This window comes from Aulostomus chinensis, chromosome 7, assembly GCF_037954235.1.
Source record: "Aulostomus chinensis isolate RoL2024-O1b breed Wild chromosome 7, RoL_Achi_v1.0, whole genome shotgun sequence".
Classification (NCBI taxonomy): domain Eukaryota; kingdom Metazoa; phylum Chordata; class Actinopteri; order Syngnathiformes; family Aulostomidae; genus Aulostomus; species Aulostomus chinensis.
Genome location: NC_141326.1, coordinates 14,285,782 through 14,309,787, shown reverse-complemented (window position 1 = coordinate 14,309,787; position 24,006 = coordinate 14,285,782). Strand labels below are relative to the sequence as shown.

The 24,006-nt window shown below is 41.8% G+C and overlaps 1 protein-coding gene across 4 annotated transcripts; it reads right to left on the bottom strand.

The window, feature by feature from the left end:
• Positions 1-1,799: 1,799 nt before the first annotated feature.
• On the bottom strand, positions 1,800-23,263 carry trhr2 (thyrotropin releasing hormone receptor 2). Of its 4 annotated transcripts, none has more exons than XM_086208611.1 (6): positions 23,230-23,263; positions 16,957-17,797; positions 16,061-16,193; positions 15,449-15,600; positions 9,266-9,389; positions 1,800-6,103 (listed from the first exon to the last, which is right to left on the bottom strand). In XM_086208611.1, the coding sequence occupies exons 2-6, from the start codon at positions 17,337-17,339 to the stop codon at positions 5,549-5,551; spliced, it is 1,347 nt and encodes a 448-aa protein (XP_086064737.1). In that variant the 5' UTR covers positions 17,340-17,797; positions 23,230-23,263; the 3' UTR covers positions 1,800-5,548. The 4 variants fall into 4 exon arrangements, with proteins under 4 accessions (XP_086064737.1, XP_086064736.1, XP_086064739.1 ...); XM_086208610.1 differs by lacking the exon at positions 23,230-23,263 and adding an exon at positions 22,216-22,471; XM_086208613.1 differs by lacking the exon at positions 23,230-23,263 and adding an exon at positions 22,216-22,471 and having other exon boundaries at positions 16,118-16,193.
• Between the last annotated feature and the right edge of the window lie 743 nt (positions 23,264-24,006).

The window sequence follows — 24,006 nt, the reverse complement described above, 5'->3', positions numbered from 1 at the left end:
CCAAGAGCCAAACTACATTGCACGCTTTTTTTTTTGTTTTCTGTGAATTCCCCATTATGAAGGCATTAATTGTGTCTAAATGGCCAGAGGAAAACTGCTATGCAATTCATGTAAATGCAGAAAAAAGCAAACCGTGATTATCATAAAATAATATTATAAAATTATATTTGATAATTGCTTCAGTCGGAACTTATTTCATAACCCCAGAATCAATATGATGCAGTTTCTTTTGCGTAACCAGACTAGTGACTTTCTACTAAAGTGTATCGCGAGTGCCACTGTTTCAGAACAGCACCGTCCAAAATAACAAAGAATGATGCTGGAGAGTCTGTCTGTCTTTCTGAGTCGAGTTCCAGATACCAGGTGGAATTAGTCCTCCAAACTGCAGTTTTCTATATAAATGATGTCAGGCCTCGTGCATAAAATATCACAGACCCAAATTTGTACTTGTAAAGTACTATTTATATGTGACCGATGTCATCCAGAGACTGTAGTAATTATGTCATCAAAACCCCATATGACCTGCTACCCCCCCCCAAAACCCGAAAGAGAAGATCCCGCCTGTTCCCTGTATCAAGCACCTGCATCCCGAAGGCACATTCTATCAGGGCGCAATACCAGTCTAACCCAAAGGCGCCATACTTGGCGGCATACCCAAGTACTCAGAGAGCTGGCATCAATATTGGAACAGAGGCGAACCTCCACAAACAACCTCCCACAAACATCAGCAGGAAAGGTCAACTTCACAAATTTCGTACCAGCTGGCCAACATCAAGAGCCTCACACAAGAACTAAGGATGCAAGCCTCCTGCAGTCATGCTAGATTGGAAATTGGAAGTGGACGTTGATGAAAAGCTTATGTTTACCACAGAAATAATGGCTACACTACTCCCGCCAGACATGGTCCTGTGGTCTCCAACAACAAAGCTGGCATATGTTGTGGAATTATCAGTACCATGGGAAGAGGGGGTTGAAGAGGCTTATGAGAAGAGAGACCAAATATTCCAACACGCAGCTGAAGATTCCCAGAATGGCTGGAAGACCAGTACCTTCCCAGTAGAGGTGGGATACAGGGGTTTTGATGCCACATCGACACTCAGTCTGCTGAGAAAAACTGGGTCGTCGTGGGCTTCAATCAACGAAATGTCGATGAAGCAGGGTGCCCACCTGATGACCCCAATGACATCTTACTCTCCTTTTCACCTCTCCGCTCTGACTAATACTGTCAAGGGATTGAAACATGTAGTTCTATTAGCTCTATTGATGCCAAGTAGGAAGTCACGTCATGTCTATCAAGAATCTGTATACAGAGGTGGAGGGAGTGCACATGAGACACATGTTCGAGGCTAGTGAGACTCATGTTGCTGTGCAGCTGCAGCAGGAGCTGGCTGGTGATTTTGTGTCCCCATGGTGGGTGCTGGCTTATGGTCATCGTCAAAACAGAGCGAATCTGAACAGAAACCCTGATCTTTACTCACCTCAGCCAAGAATTTTTGTGCCAAAACCTAATCAGACCTTAAAAAAAAAAGTGTTGCTAAGAGGGTTGGAACAAAGGTATAAAACTGCATGCAAGATATGTCAGGAGAAAGGAGCTGAAATAGCCATCAGGCTTTGCTTCCTTCTGTGTTCCTGTCAGATTAAACTGAGGGTTAAACCATCATATGGGCAATAAGAGTAAATTTGCACATTAGAACATTTCATGAATGAGGCCCATTGATTGCTTGGAATACAGCAGTGATTCAGAGATGCTTTGCGAATGCTTTTATTGACGTTAGTTCAACTACTAGAAGAAAGCCACTGAACTGTGCATGCAAACTATAAACCACAAACCAGAACAACAATAAAATACCAGGTCACGGCAATATAACAGATAAAGTCACTTTAAAAATCAACACATTTGAAAATCTGTGGACAACACATTGAAAACACGACAGCAGCTCTCCAGGGCTAAATAATGACAGAAATACACACACATACACTGGCATGGCTAAAAGACTTATATCAGTCATACTCAAATTTTCCAAAAGGAACTCTTATATGCATTTAAGTAATATAAAACAGTATTTTCAAGTAAAGATATGAGTGGGTGACTCACTAATCTTAAGATAACACAACAAACTCACTTCACGTTTGTCCACCGCCACTGACACCGTAAAACATATCAAGGGGTTTTTGATTAGCGGCACTTGAATTGCATTTAACTTTTCCAACATGATAGTCAACATAGTGAAATAAGGATTTTTAAATTAACACCAATTCAACTGCTGGCAAACACACACATTCAACTGACGAATTAAAAGTACAGAGAAATTTTTGTAAACTGATCACTGAATGTCTTGTCTTCTGCCATTTTAGCAACAACAACAACAAAAAAAACCATGCCAAATGAAAACATTTGTCATCATATACTGCAAAGTTGGCTATAAAACTGTATTTCTTACTTTTTTCTTTCTTTCTTTTTTTGTCTTTGCCTTAAATCCGAGGCCCCACAGTTCCACGGCCGGCGTCTAGTGAATGTATTCGTAGTATAGCAACCTGTCCTCAGCTACAACAGAGTTCTGAGTTTTTGAAAGAAAAGAAAGCAATTTGTCCTCCTGGAGTGACTAATCAATATTTATCACTTTTTTTTTTTTATTATTGATTGAGCGAATTTGCAAACAAATAGCTTGAAAAGAAAAACCAGCAAATAACAACAACTTACTCAGTGTTAAATTTTGGCATATTTTGGTCTCTTGTCTGTTTTAACCAGCCTGCCAAGCATTTCAAGAGCAGGGTGAAAACACACAAGTGCTGTTTACAGGAATTGTACAGTTTACTCACACTTACAAAGGTTTTTCAAAAGTTTCAAGCTGTTTCCTTGTAGTTTCATGCATGCATTTACATATTTACGCACTAAGGGGTTCTCATACTTTTAAAGCTCAGGACCCCCAAAATAAAAGTACCAGAGGGCTGTCACCGCCCACCTGTCCCTGGAGGGGTTTTTAGTGGACGCACACAAACTAAGAGTAACAATCAGCTGCTATTTGATAATACTAACAATGTTATTTTTTTCATTTTTAGAAACATTTAAGGCCTTTTAATTTTCTTTTAGATCTTTTTTTGATTTCTGAAAATCACTTAACGACCCACCTGTGTCGATGGACTTCAGGGTGTCCAGACCCCCCATTTTGGGAACCCTTGCAGGAGATGGTTAAAAAAAAAAAAAATGAACATAAACATACAAATGTATTTTGTACACCCAAGAAAATAAATGAATCAATTAATAAAATTCCCACCCATTCTTATACATCATAATTTACAGGAGCAAGAAGTCACAGACTGTTAATATATGTGAGATTCTTCAACACCTTTTCAGTTATAGTAGGAAGCTGACACTGTACAGAGTGTACACAATGTTGGGTGTATGCTAGGATGCTGACACCATGATCACATGACATCCTCATCAGTTAAAGGGTAAGCTGACTTATGGGGCTCATTTATGGAAGCAAATAATGGCCATACATGTGCTATAAGCAGTTATGGCATTTAAACATGAAGACTTCACGTTATTTGTAATATAATTTCAATACCACATCACTTCAGCACTAGACAACAAATTTGTTTTTTCTTTTCAAATTGCATCGCTAAAAAAAAAAAAAAAAAAATCGTTTAAAAATTAAAAGCCCATGCATTCAGATGAATTGTTTTCTTCTGCCAAGACAATACTTCTGTACTACAAGTTTCTGACATATGAATATGTAAATGAGGTATTATCTAATCAAATATGTACACGTATACATTTCCAGAAACTAGATATGAGCGCGTATATTATAAATGTGTCATGTTTTTGTGGCAGAGTTTTTTACAGAGAATTTTCATTTTGTCACCGTAAATCAGATGGCAATGTCAAGAGCTGAAAAATCTACTTTTACAATGACTCTGCACCAGGAAACCCATAAAATTTTCTCAAAATTAATTTGCAACCCATACCGATCCCACTGTGTCCTTTCATTTCAATCAAACTAAATAGTTACTGCAAAAACAATGTTCTGCAAAGGGGAAAAGGGGGATGATTCTCTTTTTTGGTGGAGTCGTCTGAAAGAACGCATCTCAAGGAAGCAGACCAAAATTTGAAAATTCTTTTCTTCGTTCTGAACAATGCCTATGTGTTGTGTATAAGGTCAGGCAGTTTACTTGCTTAACAAGACTGATGTGGTATTGTGGTATGAGTCACTCCTTGTTGTTGCAGCCTGATATAGCAATTATTTGCTTCTGTATAAGTTCCCAAAACTTGGTGTATTCTTCGACGAAACACTGATGCCACTAACAGAAAAAAAAAGAATGTTTTTCTTTTAAATGTTGAATGTTCGCTTGCGAAGGCAAATAATATTAAAAGAGGGCATTGAAATGTCCAATAAATATGCAGACTAACACACACTCAGGAAACTGTAAACATACACACACGTCATGAACTGGGATGTATCACATTTCCATTGGAGCCTTCCGATGTGGAACACGGCATACATCTTCTTCACTGAAACAGAATGCTTCGACTAATACTTTCATGTTCTCATCAGCAGGTTCACCGAATCCATCAGTAGGTGGGAAGTCTTGGAAAATGGCAGGACTGACTCCATCTCACTGAGCAAGATAATGCTGTCTCAGCACTTCTAATGCTGGTCAGGGAAGGTGAGGACATGTGACACTCAACAGGTCTCCGGTCTGCTAGAAATGGATCTGCTGCGGCCTTGCAACAAAAATACATTTGTAACAGTTTCACCATCATTTGATACCAATCTGAGATACTTTTAGCAACAGATCTGTATTTGAGATTTTACAGTCCATTATCTCTCCAGTCACATCTGGGCCAAGCTGAAGAGTGTCTAACTGTTAAGAGAATACGAAGAAACGATCTGTCTCAGTTTAGGAATCTTAGAGCAAAAGTGCTTGAAATGTTTTTTACAAATTATAGCCCTAAATATGATATATATTTCTGGAGCTAAATGAACCAATAACTAGTTCATTCAATCAGATCACACTACGTGCAGGACAATTTAAGAGGAGGCAGGAAAACCCCCAAAAAATAGTTTATACAGTGAATCATCCCTGTGAAAGCCCCTTTAACACTGTTCTCCACGATTTCTTTTTATTACAAAAAGTGAAATGTATTTTACGGACTGTGCTTAATCTGGTTAACTCATGTCGATACAGTGGGGACTGGTGGGCACATGGCATGTTGAAAATGAGGTCATACTGTGTGAATACTTTGACAAAATTATTATTATATTATATCATTATTTCTTTTTTTATACATAAAACTGTACGATTTGGGTGAAATGTAAAATAATATATCTAATATCAGTAAGGAACTACACAGCCATATTCTGACAAAGTATTTGAAGTAGCTTTAGTATGAAATAAGCCTTTTCCAACTTCCTTTTGAATCTTGAAATAAATGGATGTCCCAGGTTTCTGAGTAGAAACTCTTTCCATCAATCTGGGTTTTTTTTCTCCACACTACATAAGGAGATTTCAGCAAAACTCACAAAGTCATGCCATACTGATATATTTACACAATGTCCTGATGATTGTTTGTTGTACATGTGTCTGAAAAATGAACGGTGTTATGGTCTGATGGAGGCTGGTCTACCTCGGTGTCACCAGGGGGCGACATCTCAACGGGAGCCACATCTAAACAGTAGGGGGCAGGGATGATTTTGATGGAAGGCTCTACTTTCTTGCCATTGGCTGATGTCGTCTCCTGAGTACCACTTCCATTCTGCTTTTGTGCTCTGTGGACCTTTTCATTGGTTCCGTTGCTGTTGGCCAGGGCGATTCCCGGGTCTTTCAAGGTGCTGGTCTGGATCACCGACAATGTCCTCTGGTGTCCTTCTAGATGCTGGCAACGGTACAAGCCACGAAACGCAGAGCGGAACTTTTGAGACATGGCGTTGTAAATCACAGGGTTGATGGCACTGTTGGCATAGATGCAGATCCGACAAAACAGGAGGAACCAAGCATCAAGATAAGGTTTGGACACGAAAGAGTTGATCAGAACCAAAGTCCGGTAGGGCATCCACAACAGAGCGAAGAGGATCACCACTACTGCCAGCATCTTCGTCACCTGTGGGAGGAAGTAGATGCTGTACAATAAAACTCAGGACAACGTGAGCAGTAATTTCTCTAATTGTTTCATAATTATTAAAGGTTATTGTGTATGCACGTTTCAGCAGTTCAACACCTATAATTAATATGTTCAGCACTTTTTGCTTTTTTCAGTCAAAGTAGATTCACTAGCTGAATAGGTTTTTGGGAAACTGAACAATGAAAGAAAGGAGAAGAAAAGGGCTCCAGGGTGCATGTGTTCCTCTAGGGGTGTATGAAGATCCATGAATGGCGCCATCGCCTTAGCTTGGCAGACGTTCCCTCAAATGTTCTAGTTGCAGAATACTTTACGTTAGCTTCACTCCTGCTAGATGACCAGCTGAAATCTAGCGGAAAAAAAGAATGGCAGCTGATAAGCAAACTGAGAATTTCATTCCTGTTCCACTGAACTGATGGCTTTAAGGCCTCCAGCTGAGCCCTTAGTCTGGAGCACTGATCTACAACTGCTTTTTAAAAAAAATTGCTCCAAACCCGGACGTGGGTCCGTGTCCATCTGTAAGGAGGCTTAACATGAGCTCAGCAAGCAGAATGAATGAAGGGATTCTTCTTGTATTCATGCATGGCAACGACGCTGCATGTCAGCTGATAGTAAGTGATGGAGACGAGTCAGCGAGCAGACCGCTGTCGCCTACCTGAACTAACACTCACACTTGTCTACTGGTAGTTGGTCCTGATAGTAAACATCTGTTCTCTGGATATTTTCATACTCTCTTGGGAAATATTACTCAGGCATTAGCAGCGGTAGGAGAGCACTTCTACATGTAGTTAATGATGACTTCCTTGACAGCTAGTATAAGTAGTGAGCTTATCACTGCTAATAATTAAAGATGACACTTAAACTCATTACAAGCAACTTGTCAATTGTAATCTAGTAAAGGCAGAACACAGGAAACAGCAATAAATCCATAGAACTAAATGGAAAGAAAAAACATTCAATCTTAAATGTCAGAGTGCTGCTGTGTGAGTGTGTGTGTGTGTGTGTGTGTGTTTGTGTGTGTGTGTGTGTGTGTGTGCGAACGCGCTTTTGTGTTGTCAACATCCCTCAGCATGCCTTGACCCTTCTCCCAACCCCACCCCACCAGCGACCAGTGACCATGGTAACCACTCAGACATTTCTGAACCCCCTGTGATTCAGCCTGTAAGACTCCACTGATTAGTCTTATCAGCTGCCAATAATGGTACCCAACTTTTACCTGCATCCTCCAAGCCTCATCGCTCACTCCATCTGTGTGTGTATCACAGCCCCTCACATCTCCTTCACATGCGCTGTAGCATTTCTGCTGAAGCGTGCCTGCCTTGGGTGCAACCACCCATAAATTCCATAGAGTAAGGTAGGGAAAAAAATAGAGCAAAATAAAGTACAGGAGATTTATAATGCTGCGTCTTCTCTCTTGTGCAGATAAGGTGTTCATGTTTAAAGTGCTGTGCCAGAGGCAGCAATCTCAGCAGGTAGATAAAGAGCAAAAATCTTTGCACAGCAATGTGTTTAATTGAGCAATTGAGGGGGTGGGCAAGGAGCCTTTCCAATTATCTCTGTGCTGCAATCATGAGACCGAAAGCATCGGGTGGCATTTTAACTATGCATGTTACGACTATAATGTGTCTACATTTTTTAAGCTAACAAGAGCATTCTCTCAGACTGAGTCCAGGCATGGACGCACATTTCTGCCCACTGAGTCAAAAATAATTTGCATTGAGCTTCTGATGCTATCGAATCACCCCGAGCAAAAAAACCAAGCCTCCCCATCTCTCTTCCTCAACATACACTTGAGGAGATCACAGGCATGAAGGAACTCTCGGAGATTAAAACTACATAGTAATCTGACAACCGACTGTGTTAATCTGCCATCATAAAAGTGCCATTCTTTAGCATGCACAAGTTTATCAAGCTCCTATCAGATTGAGTTTGCCTATCAAAAGATGAATGAAAGAGCATGAAGTGTCTATTGAACAAGAACTGAGAGGGTAAAATCATCTGCGGTATTAAGAACACTTCAATGTAAATCCCAAATCACATTATGCAAATCTTCTGCTCTTAGATGGAGCTCCTTGAACACACGAGATAAAGATCTTCTCGCTACTGAAGCACAAGAGTTCAAGCTCACCGAGGCTTGTGTTTGAGCAGGGACACACACGGTGACAGAGAACCAACCTACGACGGAGTTTTGATTGTTGAGGGATCTAAGACGATCAGCTTCTGGTGCCGGCTGACACACAAAGACTGACCTGATTAGTAGTTCAGTTTCCAGGGTGAGTAAATGTTTATGATGGAGTACAAATACCATTTGTTTAGAATCAGCTGTGCATTTTCGTGGAATTAATAGAATGTACTGGGTCTTCTCAGAACACAACGTAGCAGACAGACCTGGGACACGTGATAATAGAACGGGAAACATTGTCTAGAAGTGAAAGTAAATCTGTGTATGTGTTGCAACATCAGTGCCCAGCAGTCTCCGCCATTTTGGACTGAAGACGTTCGAAAATTAATGACACCTCTTTTGACTCCTTCTTCTTGGTCATCTTGTTTGTCGTTCTGAGTACGTTAATTCTGTGTTGTGAAAATTCAGTAAAATGACACGTCAGCCTTCTTTCCCTTTGTTCAAATGGAAAATTTGGCTTTTGAATACCTTACAACTTATGCAAGAACAATATGTGGAGACAAAACTCCACTGAATTAAAACTAGCTTTGGTGTAACCTTCTTGAGTGGATAAAGGTTGGATTAAAGTAGAGGCTTTCAGGACCAAAAAAAATCCTGAGAGAATGTAATATGAAAGGTGGAGAGCTTTCTCTCAAAGAAGACTCTTTCCTGCTCAGCCTGAGGAGAAGAAGCCATTATTGGTCTGAATTGCCTTCCAGGCATTGTAACAGCCAGGACGCATAACTGACAAGAGGGCACTCTGAATCAACGTCTGGCGGGAATACCATCAACCCGCTGTTGCAGGGAATCAGGCTCTCTATATTCCAAGGCAATCACCTACACAACCAGAGACAGGGCCAGGGTCAAATGTGAACAAAGCTATTGTGCAGCAATTACTTAAAGCGTACGACAAGATCTAACAACAAGAAAGGAGTGAGCAGGAAGTTAATGGTGAAGGTGGCAATGCAGGTCGAGGCACAGACCTGTTTCCTGGAGGAGAGAGCACTCTTCGGACGGCTCTGGCGACCCCCCTTCCCTTTTTCAGACACTTCCCGGCAGCTTCGACGCAGCGTGGTGGCACTGGTGTCCGAATGGCTGGGCAGAGGGCTGCAGGGATGTAACCAGTGTGTTAGAGCAGTCATCCAGGGACGAGCAGGGAGACAGTGACTGATCTGCTTGGTTCATTTTATTTATTGATCAAATTTATTAGGATCCTCATTTGCTGGCAAATTAATGTCCGGTAGTCAATCAGTAAATTTCATTATGCAGAAAATGCAAACAATCCCTAACAACTGCATCATATCCTGATGACATCATAGCTTTAAGCATCTTAAAGTTAAATATGAATTTTCTGCAACATTGTCAATACATTAGGGATATTTTGAGATCAGGTTTGAATTATATTCACTGCCTCATGGTAACAAGTATGTCTGTGTTATGGCTAAAAAATGTTTTACTAAGGTTCACGGTGATCTTGGTTTTTATCTTAGAACACAGTTTGCAGAAATTCCCTGGAAGCGTTCTGAGATGAGAATGGGAGGGACGCGAGGTCACGGTGACTTTTTACCTTCGGCCAGCACAATCTAATTAGTTCATCCTTGCATTCAAGTAGACCCTTGTGTTCCCAAGTTTGAAGTTCCCTCGAGCAGTTCCTGTGTCACCCATGCACAGACCTAAAAATAGCTCAGGCACTGAGGTCCACTGTATTTGTTTTGGGAACATAACAATGAAATGTTGGCAAGCGTTACAAATTGCATTAATCCCATACAAGCTTGCACTAAGTTTGGGATCCTCAGGCAGAGGTCATGTTTCTGTCCCAGAGAGCAGGCTGGGGGGAATAAAGGTGACAGAGTGTTTGTAGTCAGGCTTTAAAGGTCCTGAACAGCCTGCCTGAGGAAATCAGGACTAAAAAATGACTTCGCTTCCCTCAGTTTGTCGATCAACTTTATTATGCACTGCTATTTTTGATATTGTATTTGAACTGCTTTAAGAAAAATTGTGTCTGTTTTCATGAATTATTTATTTTAATTGTTTGTCACCTGACCAGCACTAATAATTCAAGTCCAACTATATCTGGTGCATTCAATGTGTTTTGTCAATTCTAATTGAGGAGAAACAAATCTATGGACAGAGTTACCATAGGGATAAAGAAACATCTATTTCATGGCCACAAGATATCAGGAGATACAAAGCATTGCCATTGGATAAAAGTATATGAAGAGAGCCAGCTTAGGTCACTTTTTTCATCTTTCACGGTCAGAAAGAACTGACATGATATTTATGAAGCGCTTGATTTATGTTTTTAAATAAACGCTGAAAATAAGAATCCAATGTAAAGTAAGTGAGCTGCCGGCTGTCTGTGTTTAGTATCACCAAGAGATTGAGAGGACAGAGGAAGAAGAGACACACTGTTTATTTCAGAAAGTGCTTAGATGAAAGTTGACTCCCCTTTGGCCTGTGTCTGAGCCTGAGGGTGTTTGTAAAATGCACAGAGGCAGTCACAAACCTGCTCAGTGAGCGTGGCGTCCGCCTGGCTTCATATCTTGATGACTGGCTACTGCTGGCACATTCAGGCAGGGAGGAGCTTGTTTAGACCGAGAGCAACCTTGCTGGATCTACTGTCAGCTGAAAGAGTGGACGCTTTAAGGTGCATTTCACTGTGAGGAAAACAGGCCACATATGCATGTATGCGTCTCTGGCTGCTGGCATTTGCGGGCAGATTTTCAGTAGAAAATTTTGGTGGTGTCTCTCAGAATCAACCCCAGTGTACCAAGGATACAACGGGTACAGCATGCATCCGCACATCTATCCCGATGCATTCATATCAAAAGGAGGGTGCAGGATATTCTTTTTGACCCAGTTTTTCCCCCTAATGTCAGTACGGACAGGAAAGAGTGCTGTCCACCAGTGTCGCCAAGCAAGTATTTATTGGCTGACCACAGCCAGTGAAAACAGTGAAAATCAAAAGAAGTGTTTTAATCAGGGAGATCCCTGATGAGAAGAGGAAATGCCTAGAATGCCCATGTGAATACTCCTTCTGGCATCTCTGACACTGTGCTGATAGAGATGGCGAGGCAGCATCAACCCTCCCGTGAAATGATGAAACCTTTGCTGCTCCATCATTTGGAAAGAAATTTGGTAGTGCTTTGCCTTGCTGCATTTAGAAACAGGAGTCATTTGTGTCAGTCTGGGAGGTTTGAGACTTAATAGCTGAATTTGAGTTCCTGAAATTATTCTATAGCTATTTTCTAAATCTTCATCATCATCACTCTTGAATTCTGGAATGATCCAGTGACCGCTGTGAAAGTGCAGCTGACAATGAAGGCAAGACCAGATGATGGCCGAAGACCGCTGATAGGAGGGAATAGACTCTATTGGTGCTGGTGTGGGTTAGCGACTCATACCGGCAGGGCCCAGGGCTGGTTAGCGTTCCTGGGTCCACCCATCATTGCTTCGAAAACGTCAAAGAGAAGAATACCCACGGGGTCTACGTGAGCGGGGGTGGCCAAGATGACCCATCATGGACAGATCTTAAGGAAACAGACCACGGAACACAACTGACAGTGAAAAGAACAATCAGCACCACAACTGATGGACCATCAGCACTGGCAGGACAAAAGCTGCAGAGCTGCATTTGTGGCTGGTCAAAGCTGACAACACTGAGGGGCCTTAAAACCCATCAAGGCCAAAAGAAATTCCTTAGCAAAGTCAGCACGGGGTCGCGAATTGACCAGTACTTCTTAAGAAGCAGGCCAAGTCACCTCTCTGGCAAAAGCCATCTGCAACTGAACGTTGAGCCATGGTGGCAGAGTAGGCGTGTCAGCAGGAGGAAGCAGCCAGCTGTTCCAAAGCTATAACACAAGCCAAACAGGGCCTCCGGATGAGGTGGGAGGGTGTTGAGAAGAGGGAACTCAGATGGAGTGAACTCTGGGGCATGAAATCCAATAGATTGAGCTTCATCATCTGAGCTACATATGATGTTCTGCTCTCTCCTATAAATCTGCAGCTATGGTTTGGAAAGGACCCATCCTGCCCCCTGTGTACAACCCCAATAACCAGCCTCACTCAAGGCAGATACATGTGGAGACACAACCAGGTCCTCAGGTGTCTGGCCCATAAAGTAGAGCACAAGAGGGTATACATCAACGCCCAACCTGTCAGCAACCAGGATGTGCACCAGCACCCACCATTGTTTGTTCAGGAGGGAATGAGGCAGAGGTCCAGCTCCTCAACCCTTGATCTAGATCCACTGAATACAGCCAGGTATTGGCAGATGAGAGTCGACTTACATTAGGGGCTCGTTTTCTCCCTGTAGATTGCAATGACTAACCTGCGACCAGACCTCATCCTCTGGTCTAATTCCTGCCAGCTCACCTACATCATTGAGCTAACAGTTCCGTGGGAGGATACCATTAAGGATTGAGCGTTTGACCGGAAAAAGCTGCAAGTATGCCAACTTAGCGGCTGAAGCAGAGGACAGAGGTTGGAAGATAAGGGTACGCCCAGTGGAGGTGGGGTGTAGGGACTTTGAAGTGAGTACAACAGCAAAGCTCCTGAGGGAGTTTGGAGTCCAGGGTCAAGCTAACAGATAGGCCATCAAAGAGCTGGCCAACAGTTCCTAGCAGACAAGTCATTGGCACTGGCTGAAGAGGAGTGACACCATCTGGGCTGCTAAGGCGAAATAACCATGGGACACACACCCAGGCTCGATCAACCTGTGGTGGGCCTGCCTCAGCAGAAGGTGTCTTGTGATAAATGGCCAAAACACCCTGTGATGTGGGCGTACACAACTGACAATGTGTCCCTATGGTAAAGCCTGATAGCAGGCATCTCACAGGAACGCCCCAGGGAAATTAGAAGTGGTGCAAACACTAGGGATTGCAATCTAGTCCTTTTAACAATTCATTACAGTTTAAATTTCGTGTGCTGACGTAAATATACACAAAGATACCACAACAACACAAATACGGGCCTCATTACATGTGTAATATAGGAATGATTATAAAGTAAAAGTTTCTGAAGTTTTCCACCATGAAATGTCTAAATTTGTTTATTGTTCTCGTCTTTTTGTCTTAACAAGGAACATTCAATCTTGGTTAATTGTACTGTTGTTTCCTGGAGTCTGGGACGGACTACAGACTGAGTGGGGCTGTCCCTGGGCCTGAAGAGGAGCAGATGAGAGGGAGAGACGAAACACTTCACATCAGCCTCGTTTGATTTCCGGTAGCTGTAGACCTTGTGACCCTAATTCTATTTTTTCCATTCTATATTTCATTTCTATATTTCCATTTAGTCCATTCCATTGTCTGCACTATATTTCTGTAGACTGACATTAATTAAATGGTCTTTGCAGCAGATTTCTTCCATCCTCACACCAGGGAAACAGCTCCTCTGCCAGCTGATCCCCCTCCTCTGTGCGTCATGGCCAATGGCTTGATACGTTGGTTCAGCCTGCTTTGCCTCATTCTGTGCAATATTTCCTCTGAAAAGTCATTCTGGCATCCATGATCCATGACGGAACGTGCCAAAAAAGAACCCACTGACCACTGGGTTCTCTGACTGACCCTCTGAAGACTTGCAGTAATGAGCCACCTGGACTCAAAGCATCTCAAACACTGTCATAATCAGTTGTACTGTCTTGAGAAACATAACAATGAAACACTGGCAAGTCTTACATTTTGCATTATTAATATAGAAGAATTTTGTTTTAGATCCTCTTGCAGAGGTCATTTATCTGTTCCAGACAATGGGCTGGAATCAAAAGGTGACAAATTGTTTGTAGTCAGGGCCATGAAGATTCTGAACAACCTACCTGAGTAAATCATGCAACAACTTCTTTTATACTTAAAACATACTTTGATCTGAGTATTGTCCCTGATTTCACTTCCCAGAATTTATATTGTCTGCTTAGACGGAATGTTTGCTTTGAGGGTTTACACACGTGTCTGTAATCAGTAGATACGTGCAGTTGGATATGTGTGCAGCCTATATGGAGACTCTTTGCTACATGCTGAGTCTCAGGTGATGGAAAGTGGATGAACTGAGGAGGGTTTTGGTTTTTTTTTTTTAAGCAAGAGGTAACAGAATTTACAGCTGAACTGGCAGCAGACTGAGATATGATGACGTGATTAACTCAGGCGATGCTGAGATGACTCTGAACAGCACAAACAGCATCTCTACATTTTCCACTCTCCACATTTTTGTGATTCGGAAAAGTCAGCTGCATCTGATTCCGTGAGGACTAAGCGAGCTCTTTAAAACTGTCCCTCTCTCTGATCTTGTGGCCACATAGCATATTTTTTTCCATCTCTCTATGTCCTCTCTATATTAAATGTCAAAGCAGTGATTAAGTTGCTCTGTTCCATGCAGGTGAGGGACTCACAAGAGATTATGAAACAGAAAAAAGGCAAAGCAGAAGTGGCTGAGAGATATCTTCGCCTCCTCAACCATTTGTTTCTATAAGCTGCACCATCCATTCATCCATTTTATTTAAAATTGTTTCATGATGGCAGGAGTAAATTAATCCATCCACCTAGCTGTCAAGTCAGGTTTTATTCAGAATAAATAGTTAATCATTTTGACTGCCATAATAGGATTTTTAAAATGCCGGATTGTGTATCCCATACAGACAGCAGGAGATAAACCTTAAAATTCTTTTTTTTTAACATAAAAAGTCTACGGATCCATCCATTTTCTATTCCGCTTATCCGTTTAGGGTCGTGGGGGCTGGAGCCTATCCCAGCTGACATTAGGTAAGGGTTCACCCTGGACGGGTTGCCAGTCCGTTGCAGGTCCATCACGAGTACTTAGGGGTTCAGGATACTTCGACATGGTCACCGGGAGAAGTGAGGATCAAACCAGCAACCCTTCGGTTAGGAGACGGCCGCTCTACCTCCTTAGCCATGCTGCCCTGCGGTCTATGGATCTATTCCTGTCAAATATTAAACTCTCATTGGCAGCAGTAAAGCCATGAACTAGCAAAAAGCTTTTCACAGTATAAAAGATCACTATTGTTTTCAGGCAGACTTGAAAGTCTGTGAGCCTGCCTTTTAATTCGTCTGAATCAGCTGTTTCCACTGTTGCCCAGTGGAGTAAAGCTTTAGAAATTATTCCACATCAATGATATGGGACGCTACAGGTAAGGTGGTTGACCAAACTCCAGTTACCTGAGGTAGAGGATCCGTGCTATCAGACCATACAACACGATGGCGAGGAGCAGTGGGATGACATAGAAAATGGCAAAGTCGATGAGGTAGATAGGCAGATACAGCTCCCGCTTCACCTTGTAGCCGCAGTGTTTGTGTCCATCCTGGCTCTCCTGAATGTCACAGTTATCAGAGACATGCTGAGATAAAACAAGCTGGTGGGTCAAGCTTCGGCGATGAGATGCATGTAAAAATGGCATAAAACAATCAAATCATTGCACTCCCTGAAATGGCACTGCGCCCCTGAAGAGCTTTTTACATCCCCCTGCTGTTGAACCAGCATTTGAACAAAAGAGCTACAAAGGTTTTACTGACTCTCCTCATGACTCATATACTTACTGACAGACCATGCAAAGGGTATGATTGTTGATATTTTGTGAGAACTGCCATCAAGTGTTTTTACATGGCAATTTAGGTCCTAAAAATGGTTTCAAAACATAATGTACCCTTCATTCTGTTTTTCAATTTGTAATGTGTCTAATGTCCATCTGTAATTGAAGTTAACTGTCGTTGCTGTCTGCAGTTACTAAGTAACACAAAATCAACATTCAAGGTAACATGCATTTGTTTAACCTGAATGTCCACCAGGAAAAACCAGAGTATACAGTAGACGCAGGTGAAGATCCAAACCCCAGCTATGATCCGCTTTGCCCGGGACACAGTGCACACCGTCTGAGCCTTCATTGGATGGCAGATAGCTATGTACCTGCACACCAGAGGCAAACAAGTGCTTTTAGTACAATATCAAGTTGGTCATGAGTGTGTGTTGTCATATTTTTTGCAAAAGTATTATGCATCGGTAAGATTTCAAATAGCTGGATGTCATGTTTATTGATTAAATATGTGTTTCATCTTGAATCAGGGAAAAAAAAAACCTATTTGGACTGTTAGGTCACTCAGTTTTAACTATAGCATCTGAGTGATAAGATGTTTGTAATTTCCAGATGTCTATCACTTTCTTCTTTTTTTATTTTTATCTTTTTTTTGTCATAACTGCAGACGGTTCTGGTCATTCTTCAGCTCCATCTGCCATTTCATACAGCGATGTAAATGTGATTCTACAGCTGTGTGATTCTGTTAGATGTGAAATAAGCTCTTTTAAAGGTACTGTATGTAAAATTGGATTCAAGCTAGCATCAGTCTGCTGCATTTCATAATACCACATTGTACCACAAGAGGCAATAGTGAGTCTCTATTCTCTCTATTTTATATTCCAATCCAATTGGATCTGAAACCTCATTCCTCAGGTGACCACCCAAAACATGTTGCTATTGATGAAGGATCATAAATTAGTGATACAGGAGATCCTAAAGACATGAATATATATTTGGAGTGTGGGGTACAAGGTTCTAGCTTGTTTCAGTGTTACACATAGCACCTTTAATGTCAAATTCTATCTTGAACCAAACGTTCAAGCCAGAAAGAGTTGGATGGAGAACAGTTCGGGTTTGATCTTTGTCCATCCTCACCTCTCCACGGTGAAAGCAGTGATGGAGCAGGAAGACACGTTAATGCCCAGATACTGCAGGTAGGTGATTCCAAGGCAGCCGGCGTGCCCAAACACCCAAGTGCCCGTTAGGCTGGCTGAGATGTTGGGTAGCCCCGCTGCCACCAGAACAGTTAGGTCAGCTATAGCCAGGCTCACCAGGTAGCAATTAGTGGGTGTCCTCATGTGGCGTGTGGTCAGGACCACAAGGACCACCATGATGTTGCCCACAATGCCCACACCACACACGAGCAGGACCAAGAACACAGACACTGTCTTATACTCCAGGGACTCAGAGATGGTGACACTGGGGCTCAGGGAGATATTAGTGGGGGTGTCAACTCTGGAGCTCACGTTGTCGGCCATGTCTACTTGTAGATGGTCCTCTTTGTGTTGTAGGTTTAATCAAAGGCTACAGTTATTTGATTAAAACTAAATGATAAGGGGCACGACTCTGAAATATCGCCATGTTATTTCTTCTTAATCTAGAGCATTAACTCTAATTTCAAGCTATTGACTAGCTCAACCATTTGTGCAGCTGGTGCAATTAACAAATTAAAGATGTGAACCTTGAACATGTCCTGGACTAAATCGTGTAGTCACTTAAGAGTATCAGTGGGGTGTAAATTTGTTTGATCAGTCTTTGAGTATAGAGCAAAAAGACATCATCCTTGATTTCTTGTCTTTGATATTTCTTCTGGTCCGTCAAACTCTCTGGCCACCTCACTCTCGACCTTTAGTAGAATGGAGAAGGGTGATAAATAGGATGTTGCCGGTAATGATCCCAGGACTTCCAAGCAACACTCAGACCCCTGCCGAGCCCCCTAAAAATAGAAAATGAGTTCAGTGAATTAGACAAAGGGGACTGGAATTGACAATAAGCTATGGTCTGGCTTTAGAGCTTAATATATCAATGTCTCACACACACACACACACACACACACACACACACACACACACACACACACACACACACACTCGTACACATAGGTAGCTAGTCTTGTTAGGACATTCCATTCGTATGGATAGCAACCAAAGTCCTAAACATCATCCTAACCCTGACCAAATGATGCTTCTCTCCAACCTTAAATCTAACCTCATTTCAAACCTTAGTAGGGTCAGACCAGTATGGGTTTTTGAATCTGATTCCATTTTTACAGGAGGGGGAAAAAATCACTGATTTCTGATGTCAAACCACTACGGTGAATGTTTGTGCTGGACTAAAAACAGACCCTTTCTATGTCCATTGTGTCTCAGTTTTGTACTGACAATGTAAAGGTACCCAGAACTCTAATTTTTTAAACAAACACTAATATTTTATTTTTATTAAAAAAACTACTTAACATTGTCATGCTTGACTATAAACCACTATAAAATAGCAAAATAAACAAGTCGGAGGTGCAGGAGCGCTCTCTGCTGGACACACTACGTTACACCATTTTCAAATAGGCAATGTTTTCTGCATTTTATGTGCTGGTAAAAAAGGTTTTCAATATCCCCACATTTGTGAAAACAAACACAGATATGACATATCTGTGATAGGCTGAAAACGGCCGCTACGTCGGTCATACACATTAACCCAACCAGAAACTCAGAATTTATGTTTTGCCACATTAGGACCATTCTTTAGTCCCTGTGAGGACTACAGGTCCTGATAAGGTTTGTATTGATACCAAGAACTCCAAAAGGTAGAAATAAAACATAGAAATGTATGTTTATATAAATGCACTTCCCAGAGACTTAATTTAACCACTACCACTGTCCGATCCTAGATTTAAATACTGACCCATAGCGTGGTACTTATCAGGGACACAATGTTTGTCCTCAGTGGTTTGTTGAGTCGTGTCTGCCTGGGGTGGTCAGAGTTCTAGCTACTTGCAGTAGGGAAATTTTTCGTCTTGAATTAAGATCAGCAGCTGGTGGTTTCAAAGGTGCCTGCAGTACTGTAACTGCAGGAATGATGCGAGGCAACATCATCAGCAAGTTTTTTTTTTCTTTAGGCTCAGTGTTAATCTCCCAAAAATGTATCCTAACTAATAACTATCAACCTTTACTGTTATTTAGATCTATTGTTTTTCTTGTCAGTGGGTTGGTTTGGCCACATAGTGGGGTTAAGTGAAATGTCGGAAAATCACTCAAATTAATATCATTCCTCCTCTGGGATCCATAAAAATCATCCACCCATTCATCCTTCCACTTATCCTGTTAAGGGTCGTAGGGGGGGCTGGAGCCTATCCCAGCTGCCTTGGGGTGAGAGGCGGGGTTCTCCCTGGACAGGTCACTAGTCCATCACAGGACCAACACATAGAGACAGACAACATCCACACTCACAGTCACACCTACGGTCAATTTAGAGTATCAATCAGCCTCGTCCTCTCTTGATGTCTTTGGACTGTGGGAGGAAGCTGGAGTACCAGAGAGAACCCACACAGGAACAGGGAGAACATGCAGACTCACAGAAAGATCCTGTGTTGGAGCAAGGGCTCAAACCCAGAATATTCTTGTTGTGAGGCAACAGTGTTGACCACTGCACCACCGTGCCACCCCACAAAAATCATACCTCTATAAAAAAAAAAAATTATAAAGTTGTCAGCCTATACCTTGAAAAGTCCATCCACAGGTTCTCTTCACTCTCTTTTGATGTGAGCTACAATTACATCAAGTTTCTAAGTGCCATGGAAAGAAAACTGGAGAGGAGAAACCCTTCAGTTGAGCAGTAAAATGTCTTCAAGAAAGTTACGTTTTCTTTATACAGCACTTGGTTATACATTAGACCGATGTAACCTTGAAAACTGAGAATCTTCACACGCATTCTATCATGTCCAAATCCTAAAGTGAGCAGACGATCTTCTCTACTTTTACAATGTATCAATACATCACAAAATGAATGCAGTATAATCAGCCTTGCAATAAATCCTTGCTTCCTTGTTTAACGCTTTACAGGCTGACGGACCAACGTCAGACAGTCTTCATCATGTGAAAAGACAGCGAATTCCAATACTATCCACAGAGCAACGGCTGAGGAGTTGACATCTCTCATTTCATTATGAACATGTCTCCTCCTTTCATATTTCCAAGCATCTTCTCCAGCAAGAGAGGAATAAAAATGCAGTAAGCAGGATATTCTCTTTGTCCTGGAGCAGCGTCGGTCCACATGTCGGTCAACAGCACATTCGAGAGCCCAGAAAGCTTTACTGCATTAATGTCTCCCTAGAGGGCAGCAGACGTCTTCTGTAAAGTGCTTGCTGAAGCGCTTACGAAATCAGGTATTCATATTCAAAATACAATCCTGGTGCAACAAATAACCTCTAATACTCCACTCAAGGGGTAAACACACACTCTGAGTGCTTTAAGGTAAGTTTATCAGAATTCTGCAAAACACACAAAGACTTCAATTTCAAATTTTTCATTTCCTTATGCTCTTACCGTACAACATGTGCTGGTACCTCTACTAACACCACAGTCGCATCATGAAAAACACCTTCTGACTAAAGTCATTTCTTAAAAAAAAAAAAACTTTTGGAGTTTGTGGGAGTGAAGTTGCAAAGCACTATATTCATCTGAAGAATTCATAGGTTTGTTTTGAGGTTCTGCATCCTGTTGGAAACTAATTAACCAGTGAGCGACACTGGAACTGTAAGAGTCGACAGTTGCTGGGCTCACTCATCTCCCAGCCCAGCACAAGCAGGACCCCCTGAGGGCTGCCTCTAATATATTGAGGTGGACATAAAATGAAAAGTAATTTAGTTCCACTATTCTGTTTAATTATTTAATCAGAGTACGTTCAACAACTGTTACACACACACAGTAAAGCTGACATTCATATACAGAACACTTCCATCATCATGATGAGCTGCTACAGTAGTATTACTGTACAGTAATACTACTACTCGCACTATAGTAATATTACTGTAATGGGCTCCATCTTTTTCAGTAGGCACCTGCATCCTGCTAATTAGACCACCATTTCAGATTGCCAATAAATAAATACATAATTATGACCATGAGAGTTAAACTAATACGCTAACCTTTATCTCTTAAACTCACTCTTGAACCCATACTTAACTTCGATGAAAAAAAAAAAACACTTATAGTTTATACCTGAACCCTGTTATATACACAACAGCCTAATCCCCAGTCTTATGCTTCATATTTCAGATTATGCATCTCTCATACATGTATTTACACACAGTATTGATCTGGGAGGTTTTCTGCACACTTCAGCTGTACGCACATATGCTAATATCTGTGAATGGCAATGGCAATCGTATTTCACTTTCTGCTAGAAGTCTTGTACATGTAATTCACAAAATACCAAACAACTGTTTTATAAAAGAAATCCTTCCTAATTGAATGTCCTCTCGAGCTGTGGACACAGACCATTCTGGTGCAACACTCATACAGATCAACCAGGTATTGTTCTCCACCTGGAAACGACCAAATGTTCAACTCTGTTTGATGTGAGGTGGTAAATCTCACCTTCCTTCATGAATATTTTCTACCTAAAATTCCGATGACTGAAAATGATCACCTGAATAAATGCTGCTGGGTCACTAACCATTTCATTAATTAGATTCTCATTACATTCGCTGCTTCTTTTAAACCCCTCATATCTAAATGAGTGTTGATTGAGTTGCAGATGGAACGGACCCCCGGTTGGGTTCACAGCACTGTCCAAATCTATGCTGGTCCTGCAGCTGATGCTCTCTTTCCTTGCCTCTGTTTATTCATTCATTCATTCACTTCAGTCATTCATTTTGTTAACAAACAAGCCCGTTTACAGCACGAGTCCAGGCTTTCTCCTCCGGGTCACGTTGATAAAAGATGTGGTATCTGATTATTCTTGTTAAATGCAGCAGGAATTAGATTACCAGACACAGGTCTACGCCTCAACATGCCTTTGAGCAAGACAGCAAACCCTCAACTGCTCAGTTGCTGAGCCTGTCGTGGTGACTGTATAAAAAAATTTTTTTTCAAAGAATGAAAATACATGGATTTTCTCTCAGAAGGTGAGGGGAGAAAAGGGAAAAATGTGTTTAAACAAGAAGTGAGTCAATTAAATGTCTCACTTGTTATCAAAGAGCCTTCCCATTATTTCTTCCTTCTATTCCTTTGTCTCTCCTTCATTCATGCAGAAAATGACTGGATGCACATGATATAATGACAACACCGGACATGAGATGCATAACCAACTCCAAACTTCAGAATTCATTCTTTAAAAAAAAAAAGTAAATGCATTTACCTTGTGCATCAAAACATCACATCAGCTTGATCCGAAATCTTCTAAAAGCTCCTTCACGAAATTAGAAAATAGACATATATATATAGTTTGTTCCTGCGTGTGTGTGTTCGTGCGTGAGTGTGTGTGCGTGTGTGTGTGCGTGTTCGTGTGTGCGTGTGTGTGTGTGTGTGTGTGTGGTTGGTTAGAGGCTGGTCTGCAGCGCACTCATGTTTCCACAGTGCTCTAAATTTGTAGCGCACCGCGGTTCCCTGCTACTTCTCACGGAGCTCCGTCATCTCTCCCAGCCCTGACGTAGGAAGCAGCGCTTGTGCCTTCAGAATAGAAGCGCAACACCTTCACAATAAGGTCGAATTATTTAAGTCTGGTTGGCTGCGTTTTATACAAATCACTGAAACCCTAGTTGTTCCGTACCATGAATAACTGTTATTATAGATGGTTCGGTACACTTCCTCACCACTTAATGGAGGTTATTAACTTACGTTCAACCTAATTGGGGAGTGAAAACGACGTGAGATACATAAATACATAGGTTTCGTGTCCCCAAGCTACTTTTTATACATGTACATATGCCTCACAGCCAAAGATGACATCACTGACATTATTCATGGTGGTTGGCCTTGGGTTTTTCAGTACTTTTATATTTGCCTTGAGGCAATTGGTTCACACATTTTTGATTTACACGTTTCCATTCTGAAAAGATGAAACCCCTTTTCCTCTAACTGGCATTCCGACCACATTTACTAAATGCGTCATACTGCAATTTCTGGAAAATGAATGCGTCATTAAGGATTAATTATAATTTTTGCATCCCGATTTCTTTTGAAATATTCTGACACAGGAAGTTATCAATCCCCAGAGCTCTAGCTTCGTGCTGGACTCATTTCTCACACACACACACGCACGCACGCACGCACGCACACGCATCCGATTAATTATGTCACTTTATGCGTATTTACCGAGACTAATAAATATAGTCATTCCTTGGAGACTAATTCTAACAGAACCACTACTTACCTAACTTTTCACATTGTTGTATTGTGACATCATGCACGTCCTCGCCCTTGAGCGCAAACCCATCCCTTACCTTTGAGTTTCATTCCATTACATTCAGCCATTGCAGCCTTAAAAATCCCTCTCGGTGAAGACTCGGCACCTTTTGAACTGAATCGTAGCTCACGATACAAAAGCTCTGTGCGGCTGTTACAACCCACCTTCTTCTCCTAACTTCAGCTACCTCCTGCACTTATTTACATGAAGATGAAAGTGTGATTTGAGAATTCTTCAAATATTTGAGTGACAGTAACTAAATGTGAGACAATTAAGTCAGTGATCCGAGGTCAGGACCAGGGCAGGGAGATCACGAATAATGGCCGCTCAGTCAGTCACCGAGTCACCGGGCGGCGCACAGCCAGATTACGTCCAGTGATCAAACGGAGCTGGGCTTCCTCCAGGTTCCAGACACATTAACGTCAATTGGAAGAGCGGTTGTTGAGATATTTTCTCATAGTCCCATACTGCACGCAGGTTCTTGATCAAAATACTAGTGATTCGAACTGAGGGCGGCGGCCTTGAGTGTATTCCGAATTGTTTTGTATCACCGATACTCTGTGTTGAGCAAAATCAATCAGGAGCATTATTTTTGGATAATTTGGGGATTTTTATTTCTATTTTATGTGTCTCTTACTTCTTCCATTTTGGGGGAAAGTGTGTCTGGTGCCTTGCGTGGAAAAATACGCATCCGCCAGCCAATTAGAATATAAGCTACTTGATGCGGTCAGAAAAGCAAACTGC

What these genes read in the sequence shown, in the direction of transcription:
- trhr2 (XM_086208611.1), bottom strand. Translation starts at nt 17,339, where the DNA reads ATGGCCGACAACGTGAGCTCCAGAGTTGACACCCCCACTAATATCTCC. An exon ending in ACTGCTTTCACCGTGGAGAG is followed by an intron (nt 16,194 to 16,956) that starts GTGAGGATGGAC and finishes TCTGGTGTGCAG; the next exon opens with GTACATAGCTATCTGCCATC. An exon ending in GCACGGATCCTCTACCTCAG is followed by an intron (nt 9,390 to 15,448) that starts GTAACTGGAGTT and finishes ACATCCCTGCAG; the next exon opens with CCCTCTGCCCAGCCATTCGG.